The sequence below is a fragment of the Aspergillus lentulus genome (assembly GCF_001445615.1).
Source record: "Aspergillus lentulus DNA, contig: Alt01, strain: IFM 54703, whole genome shotgun sequence".
NCBI lineage: Eukaryota > Fungi > Ascomycota > Eurotiomycetes > Eurotiales > Aspergillaceae > Aspergillus > Aspergillus lentulus.
The window spans coordinates 3840107-3853585 of record NW_028322123.1 but is presented as its reverse complement, the minus strand read 5'-3'; the positions used below and the strand labels follow the sequence as shown (position 1 = coordinate 3853585).

Sequence of the window (13479 nt, the reverse complement as noted above, 5' to 3'; positions counted from 1 at the left end):
CATATTTCCGTGCTGCATATTGCCAACTCTGTTATACTGAGAAACTATATCATCGTTGGAATCTACTTCTCCGGATAGACCTGCATGATCGCTTTATCACCCGGCTCAAGATCCCTCGTTTCGTCTGAGTCGCTGATGTCAGAGTTGCCTTCTGCTCTTTTCGAGATTCTCCTGTACGCTGTTAGAAATGATAAGGAAATGTGATAGGGTACATACTCTTCTCGTTTCGTGAAGAATTGAATGGCATGCGCCAGTATAATCAAGCACACGGCATTGCCGAGTACGAACGAGTACCCCTTAGTGAATCGAGGAGCTTCGACGGTCTTGAAGACTAGCAACGGCGTCCACGCGGTCGTTGATTGCGAGACGGCATTCAAAATGATCAGCGCCACCGCTCTTTCAACAGGCGAGTATCGCAGTTGACTGTTAACCCAGCCGTAGAGCACACTGGACATAGCGACTGCAGAATAGGTTGTGGCAAATGCAAACCAGAGCGCGGACTGGGGAACATCCCACACGACAAGTATCACCAGCCCAATAATGTTCCAAGTGTGTGCGATGGTGATAGCCCAGGCAGGACCGAACAAAAGATCCGATGAAAAACAGATGAAGAGTGTGTAGAAGATCCCCAATGCGGGAGAAATCGCGTTGAGCTCGTTGATGCGACTGGTCGAGAATTTCTTGAGACTTTTCAGCCAGAGCAGATAACCTCCTGTAGTGGTGTTGACGCTTCCGTTCCAGAAGAAAATACCCAGCAGGAGCAAAGCCCAAAATCTCCAATTGCCAGCAATGTTCAACAGCACCTTCCATCGGAACTGTTCCTGTACACCGTGTCCTGCTCGTTGGAGCCGCTTTTTAGCGAGATCGATATCTGCCTGTTTCAGCACTAATCTGTTCGGCTTGTCAGGAGTCCCTGGTAAGATCAGATATCCCAGTAAGCCAATGGGAATGGTGATGATTGCACAGATAATGTACATCCATCGCCACCCTGCCAGCCCATGGACGCCGTCAAGCCTTGCCGACGTGCCAGCTTGGATTAAGCTCGATGTCAACGTTCCGAGAGTGAGACCAACATAAAAGCAGCCGCCTCTACGGCCGATTTCATCCCCGCGATACCAAGATCCTGGACGGCAACTGTGAGCTGTTCCCTTTTTCAAGTCTCGCGGGTTTTACCTACCGAAAATGTAATGCATGCCGGGGAAGAATGCAGCCTGGCTTGTTTAGTTGAGGCCCTAGGAAAATCATAGAAAGATTTCAAACCTCAAACCACCCGACGAGAAATCGGTAAGCCATCAACTCCCCGTACGAGGTCACTCGATACTGCAGTAACGTAAATACACCCCATGAAATATCCAAAGCCGGAATGACCCAGGACATTGGAAATTTGGTGAAGAGATACGCAAAAGGGATTTGCCCTAGAACTGCGCCAACGGTGTACATTGTCTGCAGACGGACGAGCGCATTGCCGTGCAGGTTCAAATCATCTGAAAGACCCGAAACATATGCGTTGTCTGAGAGTAGGATTAGTTTAGTTTGAGTAGGGCTCATTGATGACCTACTTATGTTGGATTGGTCTATATATTTGGTCCAGTACGCAAGAAAGGCATATGGAACAATCAGAAGATCCAGCTTCAGGATGAGCTGCCGTTCCTCTTTCGTGTCATCGTCCGCAAACCACTTGACCTGATACCATTTTCTGCGTTGCACTGAAGCCATTACATGAATTTTTCCGCCAGTGGAATCTCTGGCGATTATCGGTTGTCTGATGATCGAGAAGGGTAAGTTCTATGGGCTATGATAGGCCTGACTGGCAGCCCCTGAAGGGATAATATATCGACTCGATTAAGATGCCACTGCCGATAGTAATGACGTGACGACCTACGCACCATGCGCGGCACGACTCCTCCTATCTCCAGAGCTCTGACGCACAGAAGTTGAGTGCGACTTCGTGGATGAACCTCCTGAGCATGAATCGGAAAGCCAAGGATCGTGTTAGAAGGTGGAGATAAGACGTGCTTGTCTAGCCTATGTATGCGATATCAAAGCGCATACTTTGCTCGTTTCACTTTCTTGCCACTGGTTCAGCCTTATGATCCCTCAAGTTGACTTCTCATCATCGATGTTTAAACTTGTTGACTAAGAATACGTCGCCCCAGCGCTGGTGCAGGAATCTCGGCCGACGACAGTGCATCTTCTTGCTCCCAATTGTCGCTTCATAATTTTTCATGGAGCCGAATTATCAAAATAAAGCAGAATTCAGATACAGATACGGTCATACCCACGCTGCTAATGAAATCGAATATGGAGAGACGACAGACGACCGGGTTCGTATTCTCCCAGTGGTTCACAGAGAGCAGCGTGACATCGCGAAACCGAGCGAATTTCTAGGGCAAAGATAGTGTCTAGACAGGTTCTCGGAGAATGGGAAACGCTATCCCTAAAAGGACAGCGTCTATCAAATGAGACGTGGGTCTTGGCAATACTCAGAGGGGGAAAGATCGAGCCAAGACGACATGGAGCACTTCAATCTCGAAGCTTCAGAGCTCTCATATCCAACGGCCTCACTAGTCTATTTGACCTGGATGTTGATGAGTGTTTCCAGGGCCATGTCCGTTCAGACGAGCTACCTTCGGTCGGACAATGGAAAGACACCGAGAAGAAAAAGGAAGCAGAAAACTGGACGGCATGTCTACGAGAAACGAGCCATTCACTGACATCTCCGGAACCGGCATGTGTCTTTTGATTCCCTGTTGATCATTTTCTTGATGAATAACGAGCGCAATCAATGTGTATAGGGGTAGCCGCGGTCGGAAGACAGCCAAAGGAGCAGGCGGGTAAACAGAGAGTGGAATTGCCGGGTGTCGTTCCGATGACGTCGATTCGGCGGGGTCGATGGAAACACAGAGCAACCCAGATCTTCCTCCTCTCTCCTAACCAACCTTCTAGCTCTCTATCTGATCATTGAACGCGGTGCTCGGCTGCTTTGATCAATTGCGAACCGTTCCAAGCGATACCTTTGTGCGTTTGCTTTCTTCTCCATTCCTTTCATGTTTTACGGACAGCTTCTAACTACCCCTCTCCGAAGGTCTCTCATCGGATCTGTGAAACCTCGCTCCCTTTACGCGTTCAGACCTCTCCATTTTTCATCTGCCAAAATGTCCGGCGTTAGCAAGGCCTGCTGCTCGTACGTGATTCTGCCATTGGCGTTGTTATAGCAGAGTGACCTCAGGTTGACCACATTCAAGGATCCCTCCCATTGTCGCCCAAGGCTACCAGGGCAAGGGTGAATACAAGATAATCAATGGAATGAAGACATGTAGGTCAATTGCAAACCTGAGTCTGGAACAAAAGAGTCACTGACATATGTTCAGATGTTACCGGCCCCGACTCTGCCTCCAAGGCCATCTTCATCGTCTACGGTGGGTTATCGTCCAATCGTTCATCTGTCTCTGTCCGCAGATAAATAGCTAAGTGTGCCGTGGAAAAACAGACATCTTCGGCTTTTTCCCTCAAACAATCCAAGGCGCCGATATCCTCGCTACCTCGAGCGAGCAGAAATACCGTGTCTTCATGCCCGACTTCTTTGAGGGCCAACCCGCGGACATCACCTGGTTCCCTCCTAAGACCGAAGAACACAAGCAGAAGCTGGGCAATTTCTTCCAAACCAAGGCTGCTCCTCCTGCAAATCTGCCCAAGATTCCACCTTTCGTCGACGAAGCGAACAAGCTCGCCCCCAACGGCAAGGCCTTCGAGTCCTGGTCCATCCTCGGATACTGCTGGGGTGGAAAGATCGCATGCTTGTCCTCTGCCAAGGACACTAAGTTCAAGGCCGCGGTGCAGTGCCATCCCGCCATGGTTGATCCCAATGATGCTAAGAATGTCACTATTCCCATGGCCATGTTGGCTTCCAAGGACGAGAATCCCAAGGATGTCGAGGCTTTCGGTGCCAACCTTAAGGTTGACCATTATGTGGAAACATTCCCTACCCAGATCCACGGCTGGATGGCGGCTCGGTCGAACCTTGAGGATGAAGAAGTCCGCAAGGAGTATGAGAGAGGTTACAAGACTGCTTTGAGCTTCCTTCAGAAGCATGCTTAAAAAACCAGGGCTTATGATGAAAAACGTAATGCTATTATTTCTAATATATATGAATGACGAGACAAAATGATGAATAATAAATAAAATGACTGCTTTTCCATCGTGCCTTTCCATAGTAAGCAAATCTCAATAATTCCATCACCTGGCCAGTAAACCAGAGCTGTCATAGAGCCTGATTTCCCAGATCCGGAAAGCGACCCCGAATACTCCACTCGGTGCCGAGAATGAACGTCATCGTTTATCCGCGGCTCTCTCCCCCTCTCAACTTCAACTCCTTGCAACAGTTAAGCCATCAAATCATCGATAGATATTCGTCTTGTCTCTTCTTGGCTCTTTCTGTGCGGCCTTCTTCTTTTCAGACAGTGATGGATAGTCACCAGTTTTTTTAGCCTTGTTTGAAACATCGCATTGTTCTTAACCGATCAGGTGGCTATACCTGCATCTGATCGTACGATTTGATTCAACATGTTCATGTTTGGTCGAAATCTTTCATGACATCAGGCTTTAAACTTTTTATACAATATCTTATGGGCCATTGGGACTATATAAGGATCCTTTCATCTCTACCTGATTGTGCTGATGCTATGATGGATTGAACGACATTCACCGCCACTCTCCAAGAATTAGCGTAAGTAATCTGCAATCACATGCTCCTCTTCTCATCAAGCTCTCAAGATCCATCCGTTCGCAAGTGCTCCTGGTACCAATACTGAAAATTGACCTAGATCAACATGCATGTATTATCTGGCAGGCGTCGTTCAGTTTCGACTGCGGCGCCTTCTAATACTGGCGCGAGTAAAAATTCAGAGAGCTCGCCTAGGAGGGCTTCCTTCTCGCTGGAAAATAGTCGCGATTACGGCGCATCTGGAAGAAACACGTTGCGTAACCTTTTCCACAAGCATGGCGCTGCGCCAGTAACGGAAGATGGGTCAGGAACGGATGTACCTCACGCGTCAATCGAGGAGCACGGTAATGTAAGGCTTACTTTACACTTCGTAGCGCTCCTGGCCAACAGTGTATACTAAATAATCTATCAAGGCTAAATCTACCACGACTCCGAAGGCGCAATTGGTAAAGGATCCAGGCCGACATGATCACTCCTTGGATTCTTCTAGATCAAAACATACACATCATTCAGACGAGCGCGGCGAACGGCAGGATGCGTCGAATCCGACTACTGACACTCTTGCTAAACCTCACAAGGCAGATGTTAACGACAAACCTCCCTCTGAGACCCATCTCAGCCGAGATGATATCCATGCCATATTTTCCGGGGCACCATACTTCCTTTTAGAAAAGGGCAAGCATGGACTTTGGTATCCACAAGTAATCTTCCCATGGGATGACCACGACCCCACGATCCAGCATTTATGGGACAGAAAACTTCTTCCTCATCCTTCATATACCCTGTGCACGCTTCATGCCCATCTCCCCGTCCCCGAAGGCTTCCTTGAAGGTGACGCTCCTCTCCTCTTAGACAGCTGGAAAAGAACCGGTGCACCAAAGAGAGCTACCTTCGATATTGGTATATTCGAAGTCCCAAATATGCTTGCTATGAGCGGGATAGAGCCGGGAACTGTGGGCTTTCGCCATTTTCTAGAGCTGCCAGTGGCTGATTCCGTTCGATTCGTTCATACCGGAACGCCCCATCTGCATACTAATCTACTGCACATTCATACCCTACCGGCCGTTCAGGCTGATGAACTTCTGGAACATTACCATGAACCCTACTCGCAGTGCCTCGACGGTACTATACATGATCGGAAAACGCTTCTTGGTGATGGGCCGACCGCCTGGAAAAGAATTGGTCTGCGAGATATCAATTTTAAAGCTTTGGTCGACCGTCTCGAGGCCTTGAGAAACCTGCGTCACGAGTTACTGTATGAGAACACGCAGAAAACGATACTCGACGTAGAAAGCGCGCATGCGCTCTACAGCGATTTATTTTCCAAGTTTCTTCATCCCCCGCCCCGATTCATGCTCACGGATCTCGATAGCACGCACGGCCTCAAGGCTGAGATCAAAGCGTTGACCATGGTTTTAGCGACACCAGGAGCATGGTTCGACTTCAGTCTCGTCGACTGGCGTTTCCGCATCGGACAGCTTCTCTGGGAAGCTCCTCCCCATGTGGACGGCGACTTCTTTGACCCAAGTACCATTCACAACCCCTGGGCTCATCCGGGGTTGGAACAGAAATGGTTTCTGATCCAGATGCTGCTAGCTGCGGAGTTACTTCTTCGCCTGGATGCCATTGTCAAAGTTGGGCTGGTTGAGAGCTCGAAGGACGTCAGTGTCTCGGCTCAAGATGTCAGCCATTTCGATAAGCTACGCAATCCTAAAGTCGACTGGGACTTGGTGGTGGTGCGTCGCTTCTTCGACAGTTTCAAGATCTCCTGGGGCGACTGCCAATCCGCTGCAGTGTCGAATGCTCCGTCGCAGCCGTCAACCCAGGAGAAGTCGAGTCAAAAGGCTCGTCGCTTTTCATTCTTTGACAGCATAACACGCAGGCATTCGGTAGCCTCTTCCCCTCACTCCGATGTTCACGGGATGTTCAGACTTACACCCACTCATGTCGAACAGCAAGTTGAAGGACTTTTGGCATTTGCCGAAAACATCGGTTGGCCTCGTGTTGACTCGCTCAGAAAAACGTTCGCATCGACATTACACCGGGGGTTTCCAAACCAAAATATCACGGACATGTTTAACCGCCCTGTGCGTGGTGCTTCAGTGGAGGGCCATATGGAAGGAAGCACCACAGATGCCACGTTTAAAAGACTCGCTACTCGCCGGCTAGTAGCCCTCAGCGGTCCTTCCAGCGACGATTCCAAGTCGACGATGGGTGGTTGGATCACGAGATGCTGGCTTTCTGGCTTTGTGATTCCTGGCAAGGCGATCAACCACTTGCTCATGGCTACAGTACTAGAGAATGATCAGGAAGTCATTGCGAGACTTGGATCGGTAGCCAATCTATATGGAGGATTTGCTCTCAATGGGAAGAGCTGGTGGAGTCAAGAATGCATTGTTGGTCGAGTCCTTTCCGCTCTGAAGGAAACCAAGGCCTGCATGGGTTGGATCAGCAGCACGAACATTCCCAAAGAATATCAAACCCAAGAGCCCCTTGACGATGCCTGGTTTGAGGTGATCGTCAGTGAGCCGCCGACAGGTCTGGGGAAACCCCGTATCAAGCAAGGAAACAAGATTTCCGTGGAGTCGACACCGTTAGGACTGGGGTCGTTGGTCAGTGGCGAGTTTACGTTGCCGGTGGACGATGTACCTGAGGCAAAGTCACCAGTGGATGTCAAGTTCAATGCTTTGACTTTTTCTACAAAGGAAGAGCGGCGAAATTCGAACCAGCATACAATGGTCGCTCGCAAAGCAACGATGAATTTCTCGCTGAGGTCGGAGGCCAGCACGACCACAACAGATGTTTCCTTCCCACTAACGTATAATGTCAATTTTGTCACGTCGCATGCGTGCCGTTTGCCTCCGGGTTTAGCGTCATACCAGCACAATGCGTCGCTTGATATAGAAGACGACAAGGGCGATAGATCGCGGTCACTGTCTCCCGCCGAAGCCTTCTCTCTCAAGTACGGACGGCTTCCAGGCCACCCATTGCCCAGCTCATACAGATACAAATATCTTGCACTAGATGACTTGCCGGGTCCTGAGGGATCATCCATAGCGAAGGTTTTTGAGCATGCAGGCTTTGATCTGACGGTTGACGAAGTGTTCATTGTCGATGCTCGCCGATGTGCGGAAAAAGAAGCATTGGCAAGATCATGGTGTGCCTCTGTTGGCTACGATGCCATCATCGGTAGAACTGGGCGGACATGTCTAGGGTGCTGCATTAGAGAAGCTCGGGCGCTTGCGGTCAAGGTGGTCATTCGCGTGGGTGATTAGGAAATTGCCGGCTGGAAGAACTGGCTCATCTAGACGAAGAAATATCCTCCTTTTCTCGACTCGGTGAGAGTCGCTGTGGTAACTACAACTTCTACAAGACAAGAATCTTTTTATTATCTATGGTAGCCTGTTAGGTCATGTCATGGTCTGACGGGACCACAATCAGAGAACATGAGAAGCTGGAAGTACCTTGACCAAGGCAGCCCCTTTAACCGGTTAATCGTTTAAACGGGGAAGCTAGAGAGTATTGCCAATGCAACCATAGGGTTGCGGAGAATCCGAAGAAGTGTGGTGTATATGAGCGAGCAAGATTGGGCAACAAGGTCCACGACCAGCGGTGGTCCCAAACCCAAAACGCAACTTTCCTCTTCGGACATCAAAGCAGTGCATGCGATTGGATCGAGTCAGCTGCCACGTTCACGACGCTTTAGGGATCATTGTGAGAAGACACGTAAAGGTGGAGGAGGAGCAGTCAAGCTGATCAGAGCATGTCTGCATGCAGTTAAGTGCCCGAAGATGGTGAAACAGGCCGGCGTGCGCTCTCAGACAGACGCACCAATCGAGCCTATGGGGCCGCCAAGAGGCTTGCTTCTCGCAGATATCTTCCGGTCTGCAAGTCATAGGCTGGCAAGAAAACCTGGAAACTTGGGAGTGAGAATGACATTTTGCGCTTGCGGCGCTCGACGGGTCTCTAACTCGAGGAATAACAGGTCGGAGTATTAAGTCATACGTAGTTAGAATGATGAAATGCACACCAATGGCAAGTCAAGCCTCTGTGAACTTGCCTAGCTTTACTATATCCAGAATTCTTAGATTCGAGCACTTTGGCTTCGAAATTCTCCGTCGCGTACACTTTGTATCTAGTTCGGACCCTTTTTCGGAGTAACCTCAACATCAAGGCGCCGAGCCAGTCTGCGAAAGCATCACTGCCATCCACGAGCTGAAGCAGTACCGCGGAGTAGTTCATCTGATCCAAATGAGTTTAAAACAAGAATAGCGTCCACAGACAGACACTTAGAAATAAAGAAGATTAGGAGGATACTGAAAGAGATGGATACAGCATACAAGCATACGCCTGTCTCAGTGTCTAGGGAAAGAAGGCCAGCAGGCAGTAAGTACGGAGTAGTCCACGGAGTAATTTCCGGCGCAATCGTATCAATCGTATCAATCGTATTCCCAAAAACCTTGACTTTGTTTGTCCCAACCTTTCAGGGTCTTTTTTAGGGGAAATGGCTACCCAACGGAAATTGACTGCGCACGTGGGCACCAAAGATAAGACCAGTGCCAGTGCCATTGCCCATCACTCCATGGCAGGCCAATCCTCGTCTAAGTGGACTCTACTGGCAAGGTGCACTGCAGGCTACGAGTCTGAGTCTGAGTCCGAGACGCTCATCAATAACCGCAAATTTCCCTAAAATTGAGAAAGGCGACATGGGCGATGCCAGTCCTGGATAGATTGCCTCCAGGTGCCCTGACTCCTGAGACATGAAGCTGAGGAATGCGAGCTGCATGCTCGCTTGCGCTGCGTAGCGCGGTTTCTTATGTACCTGCAGGCGGAGAAGAGACCAAATTGTGCAATCAGCCGAAAGAGAGCGATTTAGTCCGGGATGATGCGGTCATCATTGGTTCTTTGGACAGGGAAGGATCATTGCGTAGAGTCAAGATGGTGTGGCACTAGCTTCTGTTGGAGTGTGTCCACACTCCACAGTCCACGGTCTACATACAAGCGAGTGAACAGAACCTGAAAATGATATAGGAGAAGTAGTGGCTAATACTTGGATTGCATAGAAAGCGAGTCGCAATTCCAGGAAATGGACAGTAACTGGAGCACCGACCAGGCGTGTTCATCGCAATTTCTGAGACGATCTCGCTTACGTATATCAGTCTCCGATCCCACTAACTAGCACGAGCTGCGAGTGACGAAAGGAGCAACATCCACGCGACCGTCTCTCGCCATCAAACTGTAGTGTTATTATTCTGCAGACACGGATAATAGTCAAGAAAATGAAGTCAACGATTGATTCATCCCTATGCAAGTGGAATCGATACCAGACATCCGCTGACGTAATCCAGAATTCGCCTGCGCATTCCTGCAATCGTTGCAAAGATACTTTGTTTCAGACATGTGCAGGCACTAACCCACTTAAGTCGAGAATCGAGTTTAAACTACACATGTATGAGGGCAAGGTGGTACGAAACAGGACCCTGAGTCTGGAAGAGAAGAGCCAAGCAATATGGTTGCGCGTATTGTGGGTATGTATTTGGGTCCTGGACTTTTTGGACCGGGACTTGGTAATGTGCTCATTGGTTCTGTGGGTACGATATTTATAGTAAAGGTTGCGATCTTGAACATAATGGTTTGACATGGTGATAGGTGATAGTGTTATGATTTATGAACTGCGTAGACTGTTTTCTATGGAGTATCTCATGAGGGTTACATCGGGACCTGGTCATAGTGTCCAGTTTCAATGCTACAATAATAAGATGTCTTATTATCTTGTTTTATCTTTGCTTTTCTCTAAACGAGAGTCTTCAGAATTCAGACTGTGCCTTTGCTTACTAATGTTGGTATACCTCTATACAATTTAAATAAATGTGGGTCGAGAACTCAGACCATTCCCTTGGGACATGACATCAAGTGGCAGTGTTGTATTCAACAAAATTGTGTCTTCAGTTCCTGGGACCTGGATAGATTGAGGTTTTGCGCAGAGCGCACTGTGGACTGAGTGACAGGCAACATTAGTTATGTCTTAGTCATTACCCCTTACAGATTCATACAGATGAGATTTGCTGGCCAAGAACCCACCGGAGACGCTAGGATGCAGGTTTGACCCTTAATCAAACACCGACTTGGGGGCCCACCCCTTTCTGACAGATCGGTACTGTGTTTCATCTTTCATTCCTCTTATTTCATATCTTATGAATAATTCACTACTACAACATTCATCCCATCTAGCGCAATGGTAGCTATCTTAGTGATAGTGTTGCTCTATCCCAAAATTCAAAATGCACTTCTACTAATAAATATGAATGACGAGTACCTAACTTTGACCAGAATCAGGAACAGGTGACCAGATAACACCTGGGACACCTGACAATGCATGTAAGTAGAAGCCTCATTACCCATGGCCCATACGTTACTCTGGATCACCAATCATGGACCATTCCCAGATTCCCCAGCCCAAAGGCTGACGACGAAGGGGCTTCTCGAAGCTCGACAGTGTTCGAGGATCCATGTCGCTGTCTTGTGTCACTAGTCTTCTTCTGGAAGTTCCTCAGACTCATCAAATGACCCAATCCAATGAAAGATCAGCTCACCTTGTGGGCAATATCGCTCACCATGAGCCTAACCCTGATTCGCTAAGATTTCCGAGTCCCCGACGTTGGCCATGCACTTGGCCAATGAGCTCACAGCAAACATACTCATGGACATGGGGGTGAAATTGCTCCCTCCAGCATGATTTCAAACCTCCTCAGATACCTAGGTAAAATCTTCAGGATGCTAGACAGATGCTGTGTAGGGATTTAGGCTATTAAGATTCCTGAATTGCAGTGAACATTCCACCTCAAGATGATTGACAGCATTCAGCCTTTTTAAACATCACTATTGTAAATAGTGCTCGTAGACCATTTCCTTCGGGAAGCATGGTTTTGCTGCTCCCCCCACTTGAGGTAGTTTAAGGTCTGTCACCCATTTGGGGGACCATGGTTTGTGACCTCACACTCAACCAGTCCTGAGCGTGCGATGGTCCTGATGGGATCAGGGGTTCCTTCCTTGACATGTATTCGGTATAGTGCGATGCCGAAAGAGAAAAAGAATTGAAGCTTGTCACCGAGGCTCAACCATTGCAGTTTCTCCCTCTAACAACAGAAACCGCAGTAGGTAAGCCATCAATCATGCATTTCGCTGCATTGATTGACTTCCGACGACTCCATAGACATCACTCAGTTATGCATCTTCAGAAGGGATTCCATTGCCCCATTCTGAGGCGAGAATCCTGTGAAGAAGATGATAGCAGTGGACCACTGGACACTGACAGCAAAGTCTGGTACTAAAATAAAAATAATATTAGGCACCTTCACTGCTTAGACTCGGCGTTTCATGTTGTGATTAGTCTGATATCGACATCGCCTTAGCTACAGGGACTTTACTCAGCGTCTCTTCTAATTGCCCTATGAATCGATTCAGTACTGTAAAAGGAGACTGCCGAATGCTGGTTTTCATCATCGTCATCGCCTCTCTATCATCTTATTGCTGGTTCTTCCTCTTCTAATATTATATTATTATCTATTCTTATTCTGCTCTTTTTCAGCCAACATAGTTTCAGACTTCATCCTTTTTTTCCAATTTCCTTAAGAAAAGAAAAAGTAAAAAAATTTAATTTCTCCCCTTCCTTAGGTACCTATTATTCTTCTCAACTGGAAACATACCCAACACTCTAATCCTTATAGAGTTGCGCGAATCGTAACCTTTCGAAGCTATCTGGGTTTTCTAGAAAAAGAGACCTCATAATAATAATTATAATTATTCTCTCCATCTTCAATTGGAGTGAAAAAAAAATTTAAAAAAAAAAGGAAAATTACTGTCGGCGACCTTTAGACCACGACTCACTCTTTTCACCTACTAGATACGTCCTGGTTCTCCTACTCTTTTCTGCTACTCTGGACGGACTATCTTGCCTTTTTTTATTATTATACTTTCTTCTTCTCTTCTATCCCTTTTCTTTACAACATTCTACCTTTCTATTATTTGAATACTGTTGTTTTTCATTTTCGTTTATCTACTTTCTCTCCTTATTCTCCTTCATCCGCCCCCGTGGACGTACCCTTCTCGATAGGCCGAGGAACCTCAGACGCTTCTCTTCGCTCTATGCTCGTGCATACGTTGACTGCGACATTCTACTACCATACGACTTCTTCTGTCTCGTTCTGTAAACTGGACGAGGACAAGCGAACAACGACGCCGACAATTACTCCTGCAGAAGACCGATCTCTAGTGTCGAATCTCGATCAGCCTAATCATCTCTGAAACACGTCCTTTATTACGATTTAATATCTATTAATATCCGTGGACTGTCCGTTTCTGCTGCGGGAAAATAACAACCACAGAGTGTGGAGAAATACATCGCTGAAACGTGGAGGGGCGACTGTCGCGAGGCCATCAATTATTCGCTTAATTCTCGAAAAAACGCATCGCATCATTCACCAGTTCTCCAGCTCGACCTCATAGCCGCATTCCTCGTCTTGTTTAGATCGCCCCTAGACGATCTCTTTGTTCTGTCCTGGTCTGTTGTGCATGGCCTCAGCCCGTGGTTTCCTGCAGCTACCCTCCACAGTCCACCCTCTCCCCTCCTCCGTCTTAGTGCGATTGATGCACCCTCGGCCCAGTGGCATCTTTGCGCCATCTCTCGCCGTTTTGGAGCTATGCCCGCAGTCCTGGTCCAGAATATGACATCTTTACCGAATACACAAGCCCCCATC

General features: G+C 48.0%; 3 protein-coding genes across 3 annotated transcripts; 2 read left to right on the top strand and 1 right to left on the bottom strand.

Moving 5' to 3' along the window:
• Nucleotides 1-62: 62 nt before the first annotated feature.
• On the bottom strand, nucleotides 63-1716 carry ALT_1177 (putative MFS transporter Seo1; the record flags this gene model as incomplete). Its single annotated transcript, XM_033561451.2, has 5 exons — nucleotides 63-171; nucleotides 217-1123; nucleotides 1178-1211; nucleotides 1261-1511; nucleotides 1560-1716. 5 exons carry the CDS (start codon nucleotides 1714-1716, stop codon nucleotides 63-65), a joined length of 1458 nt encoding a protein of 485 aa, XP_033417342.2.
• Nucleotides 1717-3155: 1439 nt separating this feature from the next.
• Nucleotides 3156-4098, top strand: ALT_1176 (dienelactone hydrolase family protein; the record flags this gene model as incomplete). The annotated part of the gene is made up of 4 exons (XM_033561452.2): nucleotides 3156-3184; nucleotides 3246-3316; nucleotides 3372-3419; nucleotides 3491-4098. The coding sequence occupies 4 exons, from the start codon at nucleotides 3156-3158 to the stop codon at nucleotides 4096-4098; spliced, it is 756 nt and encodes a 251-aa protein (XP_033417343.2).
• Nucleotides 4099-4829: 731 nt separating this feature from the next.
• Nucleotides 4830-7998, top strand: ALT_1175 (uncharacterized protein; the record flags this gene model as incomplete). Its single annotated transcript, XM_033561453.2, has 2 exons — nucleotides 4830-5072; nucleotides 5137-7998. The coding sequence occupies 2 exons, from the start codon at nucleotides 4830-4832 to the stop codon at nucleotides 7996-7998; spliced, it is 3105 nt and encodes a 1034-aa protein (XP_033417344.1).
• Between the last annotated feature and the right edge of the window lie 5481 nt (nucleotides 7999-13479).